This window comes from Python bivittatus, unplaced genomic scaffold, assembly GCF_059951505.1.
Source record: "Python bivittatus isolate LINGU-HERP-01145 unplaced genomic scaffold, Pbiv_v1 ctg000610_np1212, whole genome shotgun sequence".
NCBI lineage: Eukaryota > Metazoa > Chordata > Lepidosauria > Squamata > Pythonidae > Python > Python bivittatus.
The window spans coordinates 4,868,655-4,891,481 of record NW_028277088.1 but is presented as its reverse complement, the minus strand read 5'-3'; the positions used below and the strand labels follow the sequence as shown (position 1 = coordinate 4,891,481).

The 22,827-nt window shown below is 42.8% G+C and overlaps 1 protein-coding gene across 1 annotated transcript; it reads right to left on the bottom strand.

Annotated features, from left to right (window-relative positions):
• Positions 1–1,155: 1,155 nt before the first annotated feature.
• LOC103066375 (solute carrier family 22 member 13-like) lies at positions 1,156–18,729 on the bottom strand. Its single transcript, XM_007430779.4, has 10 exons — positions 18,086–18,729; positions 12,671–12,774; positions 11,988–12,142; positions 11,231–11,399; positions 9,883–10,003; positions 8,906–9,000; positions 6,697–6,911; positions 6,203–6,311; positions 3,834–4,043; positions 1,156–2,538 (listed from the first exon to the last, which is right to left on the bottom strand). The coding sequence occupies exons 1-10, from the start codon at positions 18,455–18,457 to the stop codon at positions 2,442–2,444; spliced, it is 1,647 nt and encodes a 548-aa protein (XP_007430841.2). The 5' UTR covers positions 18,458–18,729; the 3' UTR covers positions 1,156–2,441.
• Between the last annotated feature and the right edge of the window lie 4,098 nt (positions 18,730–22,827).

The following is a 22,827-nucleotide window of genomic DNA, read 5'->3' as shown; positions in this document are numbered from 1 at the left end:
TTCTTGGGATACAATTCAGAGCCCACTTGAAGGCCAAAACAATGGTTCACAAAGCAAAGTTTCACCATAACCAATAAAAACGGAGTCATCTAGCTGAGCATTTTCAAGCAGACAGTGGTCCATGTCAATAAAATAGAGACCACTTAAATCATTTATTGTGATCAACATGCACAATGTTTTGTAGATAAAATTGCTTGCATCACATCCATGCCAACTTGGATATCATAATTAGTTCCAAGTCCAACTGATAACTTTGGACCCTCCTTGTCCAGATATACTGAATATTATTCCATCTGTACAGCCCAAGAGTGCAGAGAGATTCTTGGTAAGGTAAGATTTAACCTTTAGTGCTTCACCTTGCCTTCTTTGGTGTATACAAGAATCTGGACATGACCTGCTGAAGATGTGACATGAAATCCTCTCAACCCCACGGTGTGATTCCATTTGCCCTAAGGAGGATAGAGTCTCTGAAGCCCATTATATTAATTTATCCAATGTTCCATGACTGGTAAAAATGTTGAAATGTACAATAGCATGTCAGTTTCAGGAGTCCACATATCATGGATTTATTTCAATCTGGCTTCAGGCCCAGTTAGAAGACAGTGTCTGTTAGTTTGCCTTGGTGGACAACCTACACTATTAACTGCATAGAGAACATATGACCCTTTTGGTTCTGTTGAACTTCTCAAAAGCTTCTGATGTTCTTCTAGATAGGCTGGGATATGATTCAGAAGGACTTTTCATGGTATAGTCAATCCCTCATTGGGATCAATTCAAAAAGTGATAGTGGGACATTCTTTTCAATACCATATATATTGGCCTATGGAAGGATGGACAATAACTCCAAAGGGCCCCAGCCCAGATTTCAATTTCAGCATGAATCTAACTCATCACCACATGTAATCCTGATCCAGCAGCTGGTTGACAAGTTCTCAGAAACCTCACTGTGGTGGGTGCACAGTGGTGGTAATCAAAGCTGTGGCAATAATATGGACGTGGGGAGAACTGGATGAAAAATAAGCTCCACCCAAATCACACAGGAAGTTTGTACCGTTATGAGTTGTCCTTATATTGCCAATGATGTCCTTCAGGATTTGTCTTACATTATAAACATCATACTGACTAGCAATTTGCAGTTGACAATCAACACAGTCGTATATTTGTAATACTTTTATTGTAACACTCAATACCATTGCCTGAGGATTCCCAGCCCCATTTTATATATCTCCTCCTTGTCCATCTTCTGTTTTAACTGAAAGCTACTGAGCATATTCAATTTTCCATGGGCTGCTTTTTATGTGGGTTGCCCCCTTAGCTTGGGGGGGATGAGCAACCAAAGCATTTTTTTTTTATATCGTTTTGATATTTCTGCCCTAAATACTCCTCCTCCTCCTCCTTCTTAACATTTGCATTTCTTGGCTTCAATTTTGTTGGCACTCACCACCAACCTTTCTTTTTGAAGAAATGGTTTTTTTTCCAAAGGAAGCCTTATTTAGGAGAATCAAAGAACTTCCAGAGATTTGGGTGTGGCAGACCTGTAGAACAAACAACTCAAGAGCACAACCAACCTCTTCCTTAAAAAAAAAGTTTCCAAACTTCTTCCAAACCAAAGTCAGGAACAAAAAGTAAATTGCTGGTGTGGAATGGTGACAATTTGGACTGAGATCATCTGGAGGAGGGGGCAAAGTTAAAGCCCTTGGTCCCATTCCAGAACAAGAGGTCCTCGCCTACAATTTCCTTTAAAAACAACCACACAATTGCTAATTGCATATTTGGTTTTCATGTGGTACAGACTTTAAAGGTAGAGTAGATACATCTCATGCCAGGGCACCAGGTTCAGTCTCCAGGATAGAAAGGATTTCTGAATCCTAGAGAATCACTGGCTGTATTTTCACAACTCTCTAAAACTGGATAGAGTTAACCCTGATTCATTTTTTCCTCTCTGTCTTGCATGTGGTTACAGAATTAACTCACTGAATTATAAACTAACCAGAGTTTAAACTGATTTCCTTTAAAAAAAACTAACTAACAATCCAAACTAACTAACTAAAAAAAAAGCTTTAAAGAAGATTAGTGAATTGGCACTACATTAAGAATAGGTCCAAGAGGATAGATTAATCATTATTAGCAAAAGAAGTCCCATTGAAGGCAACTGGTGTACTTGATATCCTGGTGCGCACATTATGCTAAACCACGGTTCCTTGACTAAACCAACATTGGCTGATCTTATCCATCATTTTATGGCCTAAGACACAACTTACAGTCCACACAGGTTAGATTCATGGAACACGTTAAGCCAAACCACATAACCATGTTATGTTTTAGCCTAATGTGTAAAAGACAGTCACTTTGCTTAACCCACTCTGCTCACAGTACAGAGAAATCTACCAGGTTTTCTCCAATCTTTATCCTTGACACACTGGATCAGTCCTGGCACCAGCTTAGAAACGTGTGGCTGTTATCGTTCCACTAATGCTATTGTTTTTATTTGGTTTTGCACATCCATTTTCCACGCTGCTGTTGGCTGCTTGGCTCTGCCTAAAAATGGGAAAAGTGAAAAACAATTAGATTTCATTATACCTGATACAACAGAAATATGTACCTAATCCTTGGATCACAGCTCAAAGTAATGTTGCAAGATTTAAAGTTTAAATCCTTTAACCTGGGCTTCCTGAAACCTTTCATCGCACAAGGACGGTCAAGAAATTGTAGGAGCAGGTTCATACATTCTTGTTCATCCCTTGATGTTTGCAGTGCCTAAACATGGGTAAATCGGTTGCTCATCTTTAAAAATATTGCTATATTGCTGACTGCTGTTTGCCTGGCAGCTAAGTGCGCAAACTGTTTTCCTTGAAAAGTTCTGGTGAGAAGGTGCATCAGGTGGAACATCTCATTCAACCATGAAGATTTTCCTTTGATGCTGCAATCAAGTGATCTTCATGCATGGCGAAGCAGATTCAAAGCTCGGTCCTGATATCTACTGAAGGTGCAGCGTCTCCACAGTGACAGATTTTGCCTGACATTATGAGGAAAGCATCAATCCTGTGGACACCACTGGATGCAAAATTGGCATGGCAGGACTGAGCCATTTAGGTCCTGCATGCCTTGCAGGAAACACTGCACACAATCTCCTTCAGGTCAAGCTCAACTTCAGGTGACTTGGACACATCAGTGTCATTTCCTTGCAATCATACCAAAGTGGTTAGCAATTGTCGTTTTCCAGATTGTGTTTTTGTCTTCCCAGTCTAGCTTACAGCCCTGGAATTCCCTGATGCTGAGGTCCAAGCTAGCTTTGCTTCCAAGCCAAGGTTAGCCTAGTGTTACTATCAGGCCTGCCTACATCATACCTAATGAAGTTAATTGACCTAACTTGATTCCCAGAAAATTTGTTAAAGATCCAAGGAGAGGGGGGCCAAAAAAGAAAGAAAGACAGTCGCTTTAATTATTTCTTGCCAGCCCAAAACAGGCCAGCTACAGCAAACTGCAGATGGTTTGTTCTCAGCCAGAAATTGGCAATTACCGATAGGAAACAAGGTGGCTGAGTTGGCTGGCTTGTTTTTTGCCAGCAAGCGAGGAACAAGATGTGGTTTACATTGTCTGAGCATGTGCAGCGATGTCACTATGGAAGCCCCCACCCCCACATTGCCATGTGCAGCACATGAAGGAGGGGTTTCAGCACTGCACAGTACGGCTTGCCGCTTTGTTGTGGTCACCCCTGGTTGCCACTGAACTGGACAGAGAGCGTCAGAACAGTTGACCTCTGGATGGAACTGTTATACCTCAGAGAGACAAAAAGGTATCGAGCTAGTGTCAGAAGTCCCCACAGCTCTTGCCTTGGTTTGTGGGCCAAATCATCCACATGATCGGGAAGTTCTTTGCCAAGGGTCTCTGGAAGAAGGAGAGAAAAGATTCCACCAAGGACGGCTGCACTTCCGAAGGTCGCCACGGGGAGAGAGGTGTGATATTTCCCCAGGAGACCAACCAATGGGGAGATTATTCCAGCCACCCTGGATGTCATCTGGCATACTCCAAGTCCAGTCTGCCTGTTAGGGAAGCAGAACAGAGGAGTGGGTGAAACAGGGAGAAAGAAGCAGCTTTGTCCAACAGGGTGAACATTCTTTTGCTGGATTTCTTGAAGATGGTCGTTTCCCAACAGTTCAGGAGTCTGGTAGCAACTTTTCCGACACATATGTTTTATTAAAGGGCAGAAGCAGCTGCAACTCACAAAAGGTGCGTCGGAAGAGGTGCCACCAGGCTCTTCCTGACTTTTTGCCACTGTAGGCTAACATGGCTGTCCTCCTAAAATGTCTATGACAAGAAGCATCCTGTCACAACAGAAGGCTTTTCTCTGACAAGTGTTCTCCTGAGTCCTGTCTTTGCACCAGCAGAAAACAAAACAGATGTAGATTTGGTTCCCCCCTCGCCAATCCACTATCTCTATCCTGGTTTGCATGGAGGATGGTGTCCTTCAAGGCAGAAAGCCTGCCCTCCCATCACTTTCCTAACATCACAAGCCAGTGGGAAAATCCTCATAGCAGTGTGATGATTGACAGAAAGTTTTGACAGAGGGCTAAACTCTCCTTGCTTTCTCTTCCCACCTCCCCCAGCCTCAGATCACCCTTGAGTGGCTGGTAACCCGAACAGCAGCTGACAGTCCCAATGTGGGGGGAGGGCTGTGCTGTGAAGTACAGAGAGACAGCAGGACCCCTCTCTCTGCAGCCCCACTTCCACTGCCACCACTGGTCTTGTAAGAATGGTGGAAACCCCAGTTTGACAAGGTCTTCTGATGATTTGTCTGTCCAAAGAATGATAACCCTGGAGGATCGCGCTCAGAGACTGGAGAGGTGGAAGGGAAGTGCCTATATGTCAGTCTCTTGATGTAGGGCAGGTCAAGAAACACACACTGCAGGGATTCCAGGAGTATGACTTTATTGTTGTAGGGTATTGTAACAGAAATTTGAAAGCCTGTCCAAAATCTTTCCTGTTTCTTTTGAAAGACAACAAAGTCAAGTTGGGGCTGTTCTGAGTCTCTCTATGTCAGCCATACTAGGTAGACCAGACAGGAAACACGACCAGATGAGCTAATTCTACTTTACATTACTACTACTACTACTACTACTACTGTTACATTAACAGAATCATGCAAGTCTGAAAATATTTCTCTCCCCCCATCCCCTTTACAGCCCAAAAAACTAGGGAGGGTCCCTTCTGAGCCTCTTTACCTGCCCACATTCCTGCTGTGGGCTCAGCTGCCTTTTATCTGACCGTTCCCTTGGCTGCGTCTCTTTGCCCAGTCTCCCACATACCATTATACTTTCTCATGCTGTCTACTTTCCCAGAGCTGAGCAACTGTTTCATCTCTCCCTCCTTGTCAAGGCATTCATTCCTCTACACTATAGCAGCCTACACTGATCAGTAGGAGCTGGGCAGCCCCCCGGACTACCCCATCAAAGGCATAGTCAATGAACCACATCATCTGGCACCCTGAGCAAAACTTAAAATAGTGCCTGCTTAGAGGGAAAAAATATTACTTTAACCCTGGAAGAACAAAGGACACCTTAAAGTTCTCTTGGTCTGGGCTAGAGATGAGATGAAGGCAACATCATGGGGACGTGGTGGGGAAAAAGTTGCCTGTGGTGTTCTTCGGTACATGTGGGGAAACCCCCACAGAATTGTGTTTATTTCTGGTGGGAGAAAACTCATTATTTGAGAACCATTGCCATCCCCTTATTTTTAACAATACAGTAGAGTCTCGCTTATCCAACATAAACGGGCCGGCAGAACGTCGGATAAGTGAAAATGTCGGATAACACACAGTAATGATTGAGTGTGGTAAAAAAAAAAATAAAAGAAACCAATCCACATACAATAACAAACTACACTGAGCGACCATTAGGAAAGGCGAGACATGGCCGACACATGAATCATAGGCTAGACGCGCACGCCTGCTGCGCCTGTTGCAATCGATTTTTGCGTTGCGGCGCCGCACCGTCAGGAGCAACAAGAAAGAGTACACTCACGCTCGCAAACAAGCGGCACACTTTTCTCGTCGCCGATTTATGCGTGTTGTTGTGTTTTTTTTAGGGGCGTCGGATAAGACGGAATGTCGGATAAGCGAAGGTCGGTGAAACGAGACTCTACTGTACTTGTTTAAGACGTTATTTTATTTTGCTTGTGGTTGTGGTTAATCAAGTCGCCTCACCGGATAACAGTTGGGAACAGCTCTGCAGAATACACATAGGATGTTGAAAAGGATCCCGCCATGGTGAACTTTCCAAGGACAGCTAGCATTGTCATCACCACAGGCAAATCTGGGGAGAAAAACCAGTGATAGAAAATCCAAAATAAAAGGAGGCAAGAAAATTTACTGAACTTAACAGGCCCTGGTAACCCCCTTTTTCTCTCTACATATGCCAGCAGACCCAGATAGGACCCACAGTGATTAAGACTGCTCAGGCCTCTCGTTACAAATATTAATAATAAAGCATTGGGAGCTTTATTAAATAAAATACCAGCCCTTCCAAGGTCTAGTTCACATATTGGGTTTGCTTGCTTTTGACTTAGCCTGTCATGGAAGCCCAGCTATCGTGATCTGTAACTTAGTGGGATACGTCAACCCAACCAGTTATGAACTATTCCACAATTAGGGTTTAGCAAAATGTGGGAATCCCTGAATGTTCTTAATTCAATCCACACCTTTGGGAACGGCGGTGATCAGAAGAGAAACGGTTCCCCCAAGGAGGAGACAAAAACATTGACATTTCTTCCTCCCCAACCACTGCATAAGGAAGATGCAAAAGATCCGGGCTGGGATTTCAACAGCCCCAAAGATGACTTGTGTCAAGTAGATATTCAAGCCGAAGCTACCAACATTCAGGCTTAATCCATAGTAGGCCAAACTATTGACAAACCTAAGAGAAGGGAGGGAGGGAGGAAGGACGGAAGGAGAAATCTTTACCATTAAAAGGAGAGTGAACAACACAGAGTTGATGAATACCACATTTCCCCTCCCTATTCCACAAGTCAGTGCTATTTTTACAGGTATGTATGAAAACCTTGCAGGAGAGATATTCAAATAGCTATATGAATAAGAGGCTTGATTGCAAATCTCATACACACAAACACACCCCACCATCACACTCTGGCAATCTACTTTCAGCTGGTTTCAGCTCTCAACCTCTCAAGGAAACCATTTTTCCTAGCTGGGGTCCTTCGGATTGTTGGAAAATGCCATGTGTTGAAGGCTCTTCCAGTTTTCATTCCCCAGATCTCGGAAGCCAGTTTACATCAACTGATTGCTCACACGCTGCTCTGCTCAAAATACCAAGAACGATCAATATTTCTGGAGTATCTGCCTGTGGGAAGTGTAAACCCAAGGCCATTGACTCTTCAGCACCTCCTGTCACATGGGGGCAGTAGATAGTAGACAGAGAGTTAAGGATTAGTTCTGTGTCCCCATCTGCCTGCTCTTGGTCTAAGGTAGTGTTTCTCAACCTCACTGACTTTAAGATGCATGGACTTCAACTCCCAGAATCCCCAAGCCAGCATGCTGGCTGGGGGAATTCTGGGAGATGAAGTCCACGCATCTTAAAGTCAATGAGGTGGAGAAACACTAGTCTAAGGAATTGCTAATCTGAGGCTACTTTCCCCTGCCTTCTTTCCTGGCCACACACACACAGAGCACATGCTCTTAGACTCGCCTCCTGGTAGGATGTAGTTAGGTAGGGCCTAAGTGTTGCCTATTCCTATCATGTATTTCCTATAGATACATTTCTATTACATTTGTCAAACCTGCTTCACTCATCCTTACGCAGTTGGTCACATCGCTTGCTTCACTAATCCTTGATCAGCCCCCACTCTCAGGATTGCTCTCATGCAAAGCACACTTCAGCCTCCGACATAGATCAGCATTTCCCCTTCGTCAACAGAAGAGGGAACGAAAACTCCTCTTCTGCTATCTATCCTTGCCCTTAGTTCGCCCTGCATGTATTTGTATTGCCATGTTCTAAAAAAAAGTATGACTCGGGGGGAGCAGCAAACCCACTCCTCTGCTCAGTTGAAAGAGCTGCATGAAATTATGACATGGCTCTTCAGCACTTTAACCAGAAGAGGAAAATGGGAAAACTAAACAGCCAGCAGAAGAGTTCCTTTCAGTCAGAAATCACCCTCTCCTTAGCTCTTGTGTTATTGTTATAAAACCATTCTTACAACACTTCTTCCTGCAGGCAATTGAGCTTAAATTTATTTGTTCCCCTGCCAAAGAGCAACGGCAGCCGGAAATACGGGAGCATGATACAAATGGCTGGGAATTCCAGGAGTTTGTAAAGGAATTTAGAGCTGACCTTGGGGAAGGTATGAGAGGGCCCTAAAGGAGGGACTTGGACAAGAGAATCTTGAATAGACTTTCAGTTATTATACCCTGAGGCTGGTTTTCAGGATTCGGATATTATACCCTGAGGCTGGTTTTCAAGATTCGGTTATTATACTCTATAGCAATAGAGCAGCATTCCTGGAATACCTGCAATGTCTGTTTCTTAACCTGACCAACCTCAAAGGGATGACATCAATCTTGAAAGCCTCTCTGAGTTTCTCTCTCTCCCATCTTATATTAAACACAATCAAGGCGGGGTTATTTTGAGTTTCTCACACTGCCTTTTATCTCTGGCCTACGTAGTCTGGTATCCAAGTCCTTCCTTAGCAGCTATCTCATACTTTCCCCAAGGTCAGGATCTAAAGTCCTTTATTGAGGTGGAGTTGTACCATACCTGGAGCCCATGATTAGCCCAGTTAGCTTAATATTTTCCACAGTTTTCAGGACAGGGAATCTCCTGAACCATGTTGAGCTGGAATTTGGGGCTCTCATCCAAGCATTTGACCCCATCTATGAAAGACCCAATATACTTACCAGAGTGAGGAAATTACGAGAGTTGTCTTCGCTAAATGGGGATTCCTGAGGAGATCCAAAACTGTTGCTGATTTGGTTTTCTTTTCAGGTTTCAGCTTTGTAAGAGGTGAGAAATTGAAAGAATGAAAGTGAGAGGGGGAATCTCTCTTTTTCATTGTTGCTACTTGGGGAATTTGCTTCCCCTGCAACTTCTATCCAGCCTTCTCAAACTACCTCTTCAGATGTGTTGGACTACAACTATTATGGCCACGCTCAGCATGATGATGGGAGTTGTTGTCCAATGCCTCTGGAAGGCATCATGTTAGGAAAGGCAAATAGAAATCATTCAAAGTTCAACAATATCTCTGTTCAACAGACTGTTTGGGGGAGGGGATGTCCATTCTCCCCAAATGTTCATTAAATACAAAATATTGTCATGTCTACAGTATTTATGTCACTTGCATAATAATGTCGTTATGCAGATGATGTGATTTATCTTTTCCTGATCCTTTGTAAAAAAGGATTTAAAGACAATTTAAGCAACTGGATAGTTTTATGCTAGTCTCTAGGCCTGGAACACCAGAACCCATGAGGCTAGGGGAAGTCCTCAAACTGACTAGATGCTACCTTGATCTGCAAAAGTCCCACGAATACTACTCTCCATAAAAGAGCACCCCAATGAAACCCTGCCAAAATACCCCGGGGCATCCATTGATGGAAGGGGAACAGTCAAGATGATGACTGTGCCCACCTGAAGGAAGCCTCACTCCTCTTTTTACAGGCAGAGTTTCTGAACATCAAGAGCAGGAACTGTAGCCAAAAACTATTGAAGGACCAGCATATAATGGAAAAAAATACCATTATGCAATGCACGTCTGGAAGTTGCTTCTCCTCACCTAACAATTTCTCCACCCTGAGTTGTTTCCAACTACATTGGATTTTGACTCTTATCGATCCCTGCGATAATAACTTTGCAGGAGCGGAAAATAAAAACTCACCTGCTCTAACAGTTTCAGAGGGATGGTTCGTTTGTTCACAGAGGCTGCTTTTTGGAGGAGCTTTTTAGCTTCCTCTATCTTCCCTTTTGTCACAAGCCACCGAGCGGACTCAGGAAGGACCCTGAAAAACATTCGGATGGCAAGTAAGCAAATAATTTTGATTTTGGAGAGATGGTATCCCAATTAAATATGGCACAAAACACTCCTCAAACTGATCTTACAGTGGACCATTTAAGGGCAATCAACGCATCCAATTGCACCCTCCAGGGCCACCAGTGGGGTGGGAGCCAAAAGGGTCAAGATGGGGCCAAAACCAAGTGGCCGTGCATGAAAAAAAGGGGGCAAGGCTTTGCCTTGCAAGCTGCCATCTTGATTTTTTTGACCAACAACCCACTTTTTCTTGCCCTACCCAAGAAAGCTAGCACAAAAATTATAAACAATGGTTGTTTTACATGGAATTAATTTTAATTAACAGTTTTTCATTTGCTTGTTTGTCCTCAGTTGACCTCCTCCTCCTCCTCCTCCTCCTCCTCCTCCTCCTCCTCCTCCTCCTCCTCCTTCCTTCCTTCCTTCCTTCCTTCCTTCCTTCCTTCCTTCCTTCCTTCCTTCCTCCCTCCCTCCTTCCCTTCCTTCCTTCCTTCATGTGGCTTCTGGTAGATATATATGCGTAAAATGCATGTCAGTGTATACCCTTCTAAGTGTGAAAAAGTCACACATCTATTGGGCCCAGAGCAAACACTGAAGTTAACGAGTCTCTTAAGGCAGAGGCACCTTTTTCTGGTTCTTTTAAGAAGAGACAGAGAGGCCCTGGGCTCCCACAAGGGCCAAAATACTTCTTCCCCACCATGTTTGAAAACTGCTGGAGGGAACTAGACAGGAGGTGGGGGGGCAGAGGGGGCAGGTGTTGAAGAAGTCTTGCAAGAAAGTTTTTCAGCTTATTCATAAATATCTACAGGAAGAGTTCAATAGCAAGGTTGCTGTGTTGGTAGGTGACACCAGAACGATCTGAAAAGGAAAACCCCAGATTGTTAGGGGGTGCTGGTCACACAAGAATAAAAGAGCCTATGGTTTCGAAAAGCAACAGGGCTGGCTAACATCCTGAAGAGGGATTCGCTGCATTGCGAAGCTTTCTACAGTTCCTTTATCTCTGTGCGTGTCTGTGTCTGTGTCTGGGTGTGTATGTGGGTATTTACACACACATGCATTCCAATATTTACATGGTACTTCTTAGTTACACAGCTCAGAAGCCATTTAGTACTATGTTAAAAGGCCATTTTGCACATCCAACCAAAGCAGGGATCCTTAAAGGGAACCAGCACCTGGGGTTCTTTTTGAACCCAGTACTCACCATATGTAGAAAAAAAAAATAAAAATTGGGGCAGAGCCAGCAATCTGAAGATGCCGCCAGTCCTGAAGGCCATAAGCTAAGCCAGCCAGGATCATCTGTCCAGAAGCAAAGGTCACATGAGTGATGATAATGGTGTGCGGACGATAGGCAACTCCAACCCATTCAGTGCCTGTAAGGAAAGTTGGATTAGCAAAAGAAATTAAAGCAGAGCTGAGTTTGGGATTCACGGTCTCCATAAGAGCAAACCACTATAGAGAGAATGAATGATGGCTGAATTGCAAAACGAAGTTATGAAGGAAATGTGAGTGGATTGAGGGGAAGGAGAAGGTCAAGAATTGTGGTTGGATGGAGATGGTGAAATCTTCAAAAACGGTGAGGTGAGACGTCTAAAAGATAAAGGGCAATGTACGAGATAGTATAACAGAAGCAAGGATGGTTTCTACAGATTGAGACAGAATAAATGTGTGGGTGTAAACTATATTTAGCTGTATTTCCCTTGTTTTCCTCTTATCTCCTGCCTTTCCTTGTTTTACCTACTTATTTGCTGTCCTTGGCATAACTTTGTTTAAAGGATATGGATGTATAGATGTAAATTCCCAGGAATCTGGGGAGAGGAGATGGATTGATTGATTTCAGTCAATTCTTGGAAAGATAACATAAGATTTAAAACTCAGTATAATATAATAATCATAATCATCATAGACAACAACAATCACCATAAATAAATATACATGTCTGGGTTAGGTTAAGGTCTTACACAGAGCTACGCTGCTTATTGTGATTCCAGAAAGAGCAGCCCCCAGCAGAAATCGGAGTGCACAGTAGAGGTAGAAATTGGGGACAAAGGCTGCAGCAACTCCAGACACTCCTTCAAGGAACAGAGAAAACAAGGCAATGGGTCGTCGGCCATACCTGAAGGACAAAAATGTTCTGTTATGTCTGCTGTTACAGGGAACGATTCTTTCTAAGCTTAGAGTCACAACCAAAGATGTTTACAGAACTTTTGGAGGAGATGGAATGTGTTTAGAAATGGACCTCTCTGGTGGATGAGCCCCCAAGAGAAATACCCAACCACCCAACTGTGCCATCCCTCAGTTCCATAAATTTGCTTAGTGAAATACAAGAGTTCCAAACAGCTTGATCTAACCTTTTCCAGGTTACTCCATTCCATGTCTGCTACTGGTTTGATGCCAGCAAAGACAGAAGCAGGTCATTTTGCTCCCTCGTAGCCAACCCCGCTTCAGTTCCATGCATGTAAGTGTGAAGGCTTTGCATCTGGTCATAAAGGTTGCCTGTTTTTGGAAGCCACCCCTATGACCCCATCAGTGGAAAGATGGTCTTTCCAACCAACCTCTTCTGTTCTGTAGCTTCACCAGTTCCTTCCCACCCGTAAATTGCTGCCCTCCATTCTGAAAATTGAAATTGTTTTTGCCCTCTTACCAGTCACTTAACGGCCCCAACACCATTGCTCCAACAAGGAGGCCCGACATGAAGATGGACTGTGAGATATCAATTAAATCCTTCCTGTCGCATACGAGGTTGAACTTAAGGAAGGAAAGGAAAATTGCTTTACTAGAAGGCGACCAGACAGAGGAGAAACTCATTCCGTCATCATGGTATATATTTAGTAGCAGAGTCCTAACAATGCTTCAGGACAAATGGTACTCCGTTGGTCTCTCTCATGTCCCTCTACTACTGAACATCAGCATTCCAAGATCTTGGATTGGCTAGTTTGATCCAGAAGAACCGGTTCTTAATGGCTGAGTATCTCCATGTAGGAAGTCCCATAAGTGGTAGATTGGGATTAGAGGCAAATTTAAAACAGTAGGAGTTCTGGATAAACTGAATACAGTAGACCAGTGTTTCTCAATCTTGGTCACTTTAAGATGGGTGGGTGGACTTCAACTCCCAGAACTCCCCATCCAGCAAGGCTGGCTGGGGAATTCTGGGAGTTGAAGTTCACCCATCTTAAAGTGGCTAAGGTTGAGAAACACTGCAGTAGACAGTGCCAACCCAAATACCCAGGAAAAGCCAGCTTCTTCTGTTTCATGGGAAATTCTGGGAACCGTCTACAGAAGATATGTTTTCTAATTGCTGTAGTCCCCCATATTCTTTCTAGAGCCAGGATGCAAATAGGGCCAAAATAAGAAAGGAGGTTTTGAAGAGATTTTAAGGGACAAACTGGGGCCTGGCATAGTTTTAAGGCACACATTTTATTTCTTCAAAGCCACACAATACACTGTATGCGTGTGTTGGCACCTAGCGCCTTCCATTTTTGCAAGGTGGCCTTCAAGCAGGGGTGTCCCCAAGGAGGTAAAAAAAATAAAATCAAAATGGTGGCTGCAACCATGTGTTTGAAACCCCACCCCTTTTTGCATGCATCCTTGGGCGATGCACATAAAAAGGGGGAGGGGCTTCAATTGCACGGGTGCACTTGCCATCTGGACTTTTTTGATCCCTACTGTGCATACCCTGCAAGGCAATAACATCTCCAGCCCCCAAGTCCACCTCATACAAATATCAGAATGCCTGGTGCCAAAATCTAGCTCAAACCTTACCCACTATAGCTAAGATTTCTGACCAGACCATCAAAACTTTGCCAGTTTTCAATGGCAGCCCTTTTTAAATGGTATGACTGCTTCTTGGGAGTTGATTATGTGGCCTGGAGCCTAGGACAACATCTCCTGGATAATAAATAATAAAATTTAGTCTAACAAATTCTCTTTTCCTCCCTTCCATCATCCTTTACATTATTCAGCCAAGAAGACCTTTGGAGTTATGACTATTCTTCTTTGTAAATGTCAACATTTCCCCCTCCCGTAGCATTCCAGTTTCTAATTTCACATCATTTTGGTTCTCTTGCATCCTGATTGGGCTCTACCCCAATGTTTTCAACTCAAACGAAACTATTTTCATCAGATCAAACAACTTTTAATCTCACATACTAAAGGGCTCACAGGTCATAATTCCATCTCAGCGATTGCTGATGTGCTAATAATTGCACTTTTCAAAATCACTGCTCAGCACTTATTAATCAGCTGGCGTGTACACAACCAGAAAGGACCAGAGTTGCTACAGAGAGAATCCAGGCTGATCTTAGTACCTTGGAAACACAGCACAACAGCATTCCTCCCTAGAAAAGTTAAGAACTAAAAAGCAGGAAAGCCAAAGGAAAAACTCACGATTCTAATTTAGCTATGAATCTCCCACTTTCACTCATTTTCACTCCATTAACCTCATTCAATGAGTTTATTATCAGGTAAATATTTACTGGAACAATAATATATGATTTACAATTATCTATTCATTGCAGGTATCGCAGAGTGGAACGCATTTATGTGTCAGTTTTATTCATTCATTCGTTAGAGTTACATGCTGCCTTTTGTTCAGGAGCTCAAGGCAGATGATGTAGTGTTCTCCTTGCCAAGTTTTCCCACAACAACCCTCTTTGTTAGGCTGGTTTGAGACTGAGTTACTGGCCTAAAGTCACCCAGGCAGCTTTCATGGCCAAGAGTGGGCTAAAACATTGGGTCTCCCACACCCTTATCACTGACACCACCTTAGCTCTCTTATTTGTTAGATTTATATCCCACCTTTTTTTCAGAAGTTGAAGCAGCATTCACAATGCCCCCTCCACCAGTTTTCCACAACAACCCTCTGAGGTAGGTGAAACTGGAAGAGAGCATCTTGTTCAAAGTCCCCCAGGGATCTTCCATGGATGAGAGTGGATTAGAACCTGGGTCTCCCTAGAGCTACTCCAACATCTTCACCACTACATTACACCTATTTGGTAACGTGGTGATGGGGAAAAGCTAAAGGAGAGCTTGACCAGGAATTGAATCAATTCTTGCTGGCCGGGGAATTCTGGGAGTTGAAGTCCACACATCTTAAAGTTAAGGTTGAGAAACACTGCTTAAGAAGATGGCATGGAGTCAACAGCCAGAAATATTGAGCTGAACCAGATTCAAACCATGGCTCAAGTCAAGAAGAATCCTAGTGACTTTGGGCAATTCACATTCTCTCCGTCTCTATACCTTATCGGGTTGTTGTGAGGATGGTATTAAGGGGTAGGGAAGTTTAGCTTGGACCCTAGTCAGAACTCCTTGGAAGGAAGAGGAGGGACAAAACCATAGTAAATATTTAGGCTGGGCCATTTCAAATTGCCAGAGAAATATTGCATTTTTGAATAGGCAGCTATGTTGCAATGCCCCTTGCTTTCCAGCAAGCTTGCATCTTCTAGTTTGCAGAAAGTTTCCTTTCCTTTATATCAGTGTTGTCCAAACTTGGCCACTTTAAGATGAGTGGACTTCAACTCCCAGAATTCCCCAGCCTGCCATGCATGAGTTGAAGTCCACTCATCTTAAAGTGGCCAAGTTTTGACAACACTGCTTTATATGATACAAGCTCCAGGAGAGTTGCACTACAGGATTTGTAAGCCAACATTCAGCAGTGAGAATTAGCCTTCTGTATTTTAGTTTTTTTCCAACTTGGAGGGAGTTTCTTAAGGCTGGCTGGATAGCATTTATTTATTCTTTCACCCTGGGGGATGAATATTTATCATTTATTGATTAATTCACCCATCCAATCCAATGTCTCCATCCTGTGACATTGTGGTCATCCTTGCTGTTTTTCATTTGCTGTTATGTTGCCGATTGCAGACTGGAGAGGCATCAAAATGCTGATAATAATAAATTAGAAAAGCCAGATTTATTAGATTTATACCCTAGAGGGCACTCTCAACATAACACAAAGTAGCAGGATATTTTGAAAGCACCAGCTGGGGAAGATTTCTGCTCATATTCAATAGTAAGCAATAGGTGTTCCTGGTGTTTAGAGGCACTTCTTCACATATTCCAAGTCTTCTTCTTATTTGGCACACAACAACAAGCCTGTAAGGTGGGTTGGGCTGAGAGAGAGCAGGACTGGCCTGAAGTCACCCAGCTGGCTTTGTGCCTAAGACAGGACTAAAACTCCCAGCCTCTCAGCTTCTAATGGAGCACCTTTAACCACTACACCAAACTAGCACTTGGAGTGAGAGGGGAGGATTGGCTAAAAGTCTCCAGGGAGCTTCTGGGGCTCAGGAGGGACTAGAACCTGGGTCTCCTCACTCTTAGTCCAGCATTTTTCCCAATGAACTACACTGCCTTTTGAGCTTAGAGAGAGGGACTGGTCCAAAGTCTCCTGGCTGGCATGCATGCCTAAGGAAGGACTAGAATGCACAATCTCCTGGTTTCTAGTCCAGCACCGTCACCCCTGCACCAGACTGGCTCTCCTGGTATCCTGAGAAGCAATGGTCCAGAATGTGCAGGGGCTGGCAGAGTTGAAGGATGCTAATAGCTGGCAAGCAAGCATGGCTGTCCCAGAAGGACATCTAGAGCTTTGTCCCAAAAGCATGGGGAGCCCCAAGGAGGAACTTTGGATTAGAGAATTCCATACACCCTCAGGGGAGGTGGTGGCAACTCTTACAAATGTCCTCTTGTTAAGCCAAACTTGTGGCTCTCCAGCCCTTAGCATTGCTCTGTGGCTGGACCCATGGTTAGTTTGGAGGTCTAAAGCAAATTAAGAGGTCAGGCATTTTATTAAAGCAGCTAGAAGTCAAAACACAGAGTACAAACTTATGAATTCTCAAGGACCCTTCACTGTGGTGGTAGGTAACAAAAAGATGAGGTGCAGGAGGAAGAGTCTCACATTCTTCAAACCAGGAAGCCAACATTCACTTATGGTCTCTCCAGGTAGCAGTCTAGGTAGCAATGTGACTTCAGGTTGAATTTCTTGTTTTTTACCAGCCAAGGAAGCTGTGGGTTTCTATCTGAGCCAGCTTCCAGTTGAAACCCGGCTTTTATGATTTGTTTCTTCACAGAGGGCTACCAGATTTGGGTTGCAAACATTCAGACCATCACTAAATGGCAGCAAGGCATTATATTTTTCTGGATCTCTTTGCTGACATCTGGAAGTCATCTGGATTGTAGTAGCCCAGATTGGGTAGCCCTAAAACCTAACATTCCTTGAAGGGAGCCACAACTTGGAAACTCAGTACTGTAGCTGATAATCCTAGAGTGAATCTTTCCAGCCTCTTCTCACTTTCCATCACGACTCTAACTGGCAAACTTTCCAACCTCCTGACTAATTTGGCTTTTTAAAAGGTTTTGTCTGATTAAGAATTCTTGGCAATTTAAAAGCTTCCTCATCAATTTTGTGACCTTGAGTTGGCCAGGCAAATGCATTGCTGTCCCACAGATTTTAAATCTTTTTCTTATGGTTTAAACTTTTTATCTGTTTAGGAAATTGATATGTCACCTAATCCTAACTGCTCTGGAGGGTTTACCAAAGTATAATATAATGCAGTGCTTCTCAAACTTGGCAAGCCCCAGGTCAAATCATTTTTTTTAGGCTGCTCCAAATCTGATTGGGAAGGAAGCCTGGACAGAAGAAGCAGAATGTTGAGATCTCTAGTGAAGCCTGATGAACCATATGGATGGAAGTCACTCCATGACCAAAGTTCTGTTGAACTTTGGGTCCCCAACATGAGCATGTTCATTAGGCTTTCAAAGCAACTAACAATTGGTACAGTTGGTCTGTACAATGTGATCTGGTGTTCCTTTCAAAAAAACCACTCATCACCTCATTCAGTATTCTGGACTAGATGCAATGTCTGGTCTTTAAAGGGCTACTCTATGTAGGTGTGGGGGAATTACAGTCTCCTTACCAGTTGCAGTCAGCTGCCCAAGGACCACCTCTACCCCAATATCAAGCTCACTCTTTCTCATTTATTTTGCCTTCTAACTCCTGGCATGTTTTCCTGGTCTTATACAAAAGCCTAACATTTAATTCAGGAAGAAAACAAGATGTCCAAACCTGGGTAACCAGAGAAGGTTTTGGCTTAGAAGGATAGATCCATCCATCTTGGCACTTCTCTGTTGAATTCAATCCAGATTGCAGGATGGTCTCGAGGTTGCTGTCCACGGGAGTATACATGAGACATTGTTCTAAGGTCCCATCAGGTTTTCGGGGAATGGTCAAATTCAGCTGCTCCTCTTCGGTCAAGTTCAAGCTGATGGTGTCCAACCAGCTCGTGTTGCAGTAATGAGACACCGGAATTACCATGAATAATTGGCTGAACATATGAAAACCAATGACAGGTGTGGTTACAGTGATCATCAACACCAGCCAACGCTGGAACCTTCCAAAATCATTGAGAGCTTTGATGATTTCCCCAACGTCTGACATGGTTGTTTTCTTTCTGCCTTTCTCTCTGCTACTACAATCTGTCTCCCTGAATAGCCCTCGTCAATAGCCTCTGGAATTAATGGTTAAACTCAGAATAAACTTTGACAAAGCACTCCGTGAGGTGTGGAAGCAGTATTCATTGAGATCTTTGTTAATAGTCTTAATACATGACATGTTATGCTTTCACAACTGCAAGGTGTGTAAAATATTAATTGCCATCTTTGCACCTTGGATAGCCAAAGAGAGCAAAGCTCATCAGGACCCAATAAAAGGGAAGTGAAATGGAAAGAGTGACAGCCTCAGAGGAAGAGAGGGGTCAGTCTCACTTTCAGAAAGTTTAATTAGATATTTATTTGAACAGAGGGGTCTATTTTTTATAGGAATGACAGACTGAAGAATTTAATCAATGAAATCAGGTTTTTTTTTTTTTAGTAATACAATTGATGAAGTAATACAATTGATGGAGTCCCAACCAGGGACAATTTACATAATCAAAGGCTTCACACATCAATTATAAACCATGTTGTAGAAATCCTAAGGGCTATGTTCAAAGCCATGCTAATGTGGGTTTGCATATTGTCTGATTTGGACACATTATGCAAAGACCTAGCTGTCTTTGAAGAGGACAATCAACATCAACAGTTATGCCTCAATTACAGCAGCAATTCGTGCACCATTGAAAGACCTGAAGACAGGTGGGGGACAGATCATCCTGGAGAAGTATATCTATGTGGTTAGAATCAACACCAACTTGATAGTGATCAACCAATCAATCAATGTGAAGACCCAGCTTTCTGGAGAATTGTATAATGCTGGGAAAGATGGAAGGGAAGAGAGGAGGACAATATGCAGGAAGGTGGATGGACTCAGTTACAGTGTCAATGACTGCACCATTGGAAGACCTGAAGGACCAGGTTGGGGACACATCATCCTAGAGAAGATCTATATATGTGAACCTTAAGAGTTAACACCAACTTGATGGCACATAATCAATCAATCAACCAATAAGTGCAAACACCCAGCTCTCTGGAGAAGTCTATGTTGTTGGGAAAGGTGGAAGGAAGAAGGGGAAAACCAGCAGCAAGGTGAAGGGACTCAGTTACAATGGTGATGGGTGCACTAAAGGTTAGGGATGGAATTGTCTTGGAGAAGGCCTATCTATGTGGTTGCTTAGGGTCAACACTGACTTGATGGAACATAATCAATCAGTCAATCAATGCAAAGACCCATCTCTCTGGAGAAATCCATAATGCTGGGAAAGGTGGAAGGATAGAGGAGGGTCAACAGCAGCAAGGTAGATGGACCCAAATACACCAAAGATAAGTACACCCTTGGAAGATCTGAAGGACCAGGCTGGAAACAGATCACCATGAAGAAAATCTATCAGCGTGACTGCTAAGAGTCAACACTGACTTGATGACACATCGATCAATCCATCCATCTTGTCTGAACCATGATTTGCTCACTTTCTGCAAGATCTAAGAGCCGATTTCCATGCCATGTTCTGGCCCTTGCTTGATTGCAACTTCCAGCATATTTAGCCTGGACAAGGAAAACTCAGGTGATGGGGCTCGGGACAAGCCAAGCTGAGGCTGATGGGCTCGGATGTCCTCTAGTAAGACTTGCAAAAAGGTCCCTCTCCAGACTTCATACAGGTCCTAGATGTTGTGAGCATCTACTCTGCTTCCATCCATGCTATCTATTGGAGTGTTTCTCAACCTTGGCAGCTTGAAGTTGTGTGGACTTCAACTCCCAGAATTCCCCAGCCAGCAAGGCTGGCTGGGGAATTCTGGGAGTTGAAGTCCACACATCTTCAAGTTGCCAAGGTTGAGAAGCACTGGTCTATTGAATTGGGAAATCTTGGAAAATATACTATGATTAATGCAATTCCTCCAGAACAAATGTCTATGTTCCTGGTAAGTCAGTCTTTTTGGCCGCAGGGATGGTAACGTATAATTCTTCCAGATCAATGAAACGGAGTTACCAAGGTCATGGGGAGCAGCTGGCCCTTTAAATCAAAAGCCCACCTTTGCTGCCCAGAGAGTCACCTGACCCGAGGGCCAATAGAAAAGAAGGCGGTTCTATCATGTCAGGTTTTGGCGGGAAACGTTTCAGTGTCTTTTGTGAGGGAGTTGGATGGAGTCTTGGAGGAGGCGGTTACCTCAGGCAAGGTTGAAAATTATTTTGTTAGAACTGCATTAGGGGTTTTTTTTGTATTTTACCTCTTTTTAACAGCCTGTGGTGTGTGTGGAAAGTTATCTTCTTTTGGCACCTTTCATCAAGTTGATTTTTTGTATCAATCCTGACTGGTGGCTTTCTAGCACCTGCCTCAGCTTGGCTGAGCTACTGACTCAGTCTTTGTTCTGGTTTCCTTTTTTGTATTTAGCCAGACCCAACGTGGGGTGAGGATTTCCCCTTCCATCCTCTCCTGGTGGGGAAGGGAGACACCAGTTTATAGCTAGGCCTCCATTAGTGCGGTTAATGAATCCCCACAAAATGGTCACATTATTCGAATTTGCACTATTCGGAGCGATGTTTCTGTGGAAAACAGGGTAATTGATTCCAGCTTGGCGGAAATAGGCAATGATAATTTTTAAATGTTTATATGTATATTAATAAATATTAATATGGACTAATGTCATTATTATTATTATTACATTATTATACAATAATAAACTGTATTTATTATACAGTTAAAAGATGCTCTGTTTCTGTCACTGTACAGCTAAGTCTCCACTAGTGCAATTAATGAATCCCCACAAAATGGTCACATTATTCGAATTTGCACTATTCGAAGTGATGTTTCTGTGAAAAACAGGGTAATTGGTTCCAGCTTGGCGGAAATAGGCAATGATAATTTTTAAATGTTTATATGTATATTAATAAATATTACAGTAAAGGATAAAAATATACTTATAATTTAAATTTATGGTTAACAGAGTAGTTATAGAAAGCAAAAACAAAAAAAAATGCTACTGTATTCCAATGTCACATCCTATTTTAGCCTTGCTATGACCACGTTCATGTTGTTCAATTACATCAAATGTTTGCTCCAATGTAATAACTTCTTTTTCAAGCTTACTTGTTTTCCTCTGACAGAATCTTCCCTTTCTCCATTTCGTACCCATGAAGATGAGCAGCGTCCAAAACCCCAATCACAACTGCTCACGTGCTAGCCTCGCATTCAATGAATTTTGGGTCGCATTAAATGCACATAATCGAATATTGTATTATTCAGACTCGCATTAATAGTGACCTAGCTGTATAGTGTAGGGGTGGTGGCAGCAGGATACGTCATTGGCTAGTCGCTGTTCACCCACAGCCATGGGTTATCTCAGAACTGAAGGACCCCTGAGGAGGGGCTGGTTCGACCCTGAGGACGCCTTTCCTCCTCATTACAAAAGGTAGAGGCCTCAAACAAGAGAGTATTGCCCACCAACTAATCTAATTCTGTCCCTGATGTTGCCATTTTCAGAGAGTAATAGAATTTTGAGCATTTGTTTACTGGGACATTATTTACTTTGTGGCCATGTGCCTTACCAGTTTGTAAGGGAAAGCATGCAGGTTCTGTTTTACCTGACTTGTGCAATAAGGCAGACACTTCTGTACATTTTTATTAATTTTGCTGTATTGTTTTTAACTGTAAATATAATTTTTGAATTGTAAATCACTTTGAGATGTCTTTGAATGGGAAATTATATAGAATTGCTTTTTTAAAAAAACAAATGCATTAAATTTCCCCCCCTTTTTCACATCTGCCAACAAGAAGGCCCTCAGAGGAAGGGCTGGTTCAAGCCTGAGGGGGCCTTTCCCCCTCATTTACAATTCCAATATCCAGATTTTTAACTGATGCCACATTCACCAGAACTAACAGCATCCTTTTAACCACTGAACTACATGTTTAACTATTTATAATAAGATACCATATGCCTATTTCCCATCTGTGGATGTGCTATGTGGTAAACTTCTTGAGAAATCTGCAGAAAAAGTAATAGAGAACTTTAACGTAAGCCACTCCCAAAAGTAATGGACATTTTTTTTATTGATTAAAAATTAGAGAAATGACATGCAGTAAAATACAAAGTCAAAGGAAAAAAAGGCCGAATATTTTACATCTTTCGTTAAAATCTACAGTACACCAAATTGTGTAGAGGTTCCTTTTATATTAATACACAACCCTCCTCAAGGCTATTAACTAAGTTTAAAAAAATACAAACCGATTTCTAGGTTCAAGTTCAGAATTTACCCAAAATAAAAACCCTCTGATCCATAAGGGTAAAAAGGTTAGAAATAATTTCTAAACTATCAAACAACAACAACAAAAAATCATTGGCACTTTTGAACCTCAAGAATAAAATAGTTGTCTAGCA

Coding starts and splice junctions, on each gene's coding strand:
- LOC103066375 (XM_007430779.4), bottom strand. CDS start 18,457: ATGTCAGACGTTGGGGAAATCATCAAAGCTCTCAATGATTTTGGAAGG. Junction 11,400..11,987: donor AATAAGCAGCGTAGCTCTGT/GTAAGACCTTAA, acceptor CTTTCCTTACAG/GCACTGAATGGGTTGGAGTT. Junction 6,312..6,696: donor GATCACCGCCGTTCCCAAAG/GTGTGGATTGAA, acceptor TTTTCTCCCCAG/ATTTGCCTGTGGTGATGACA.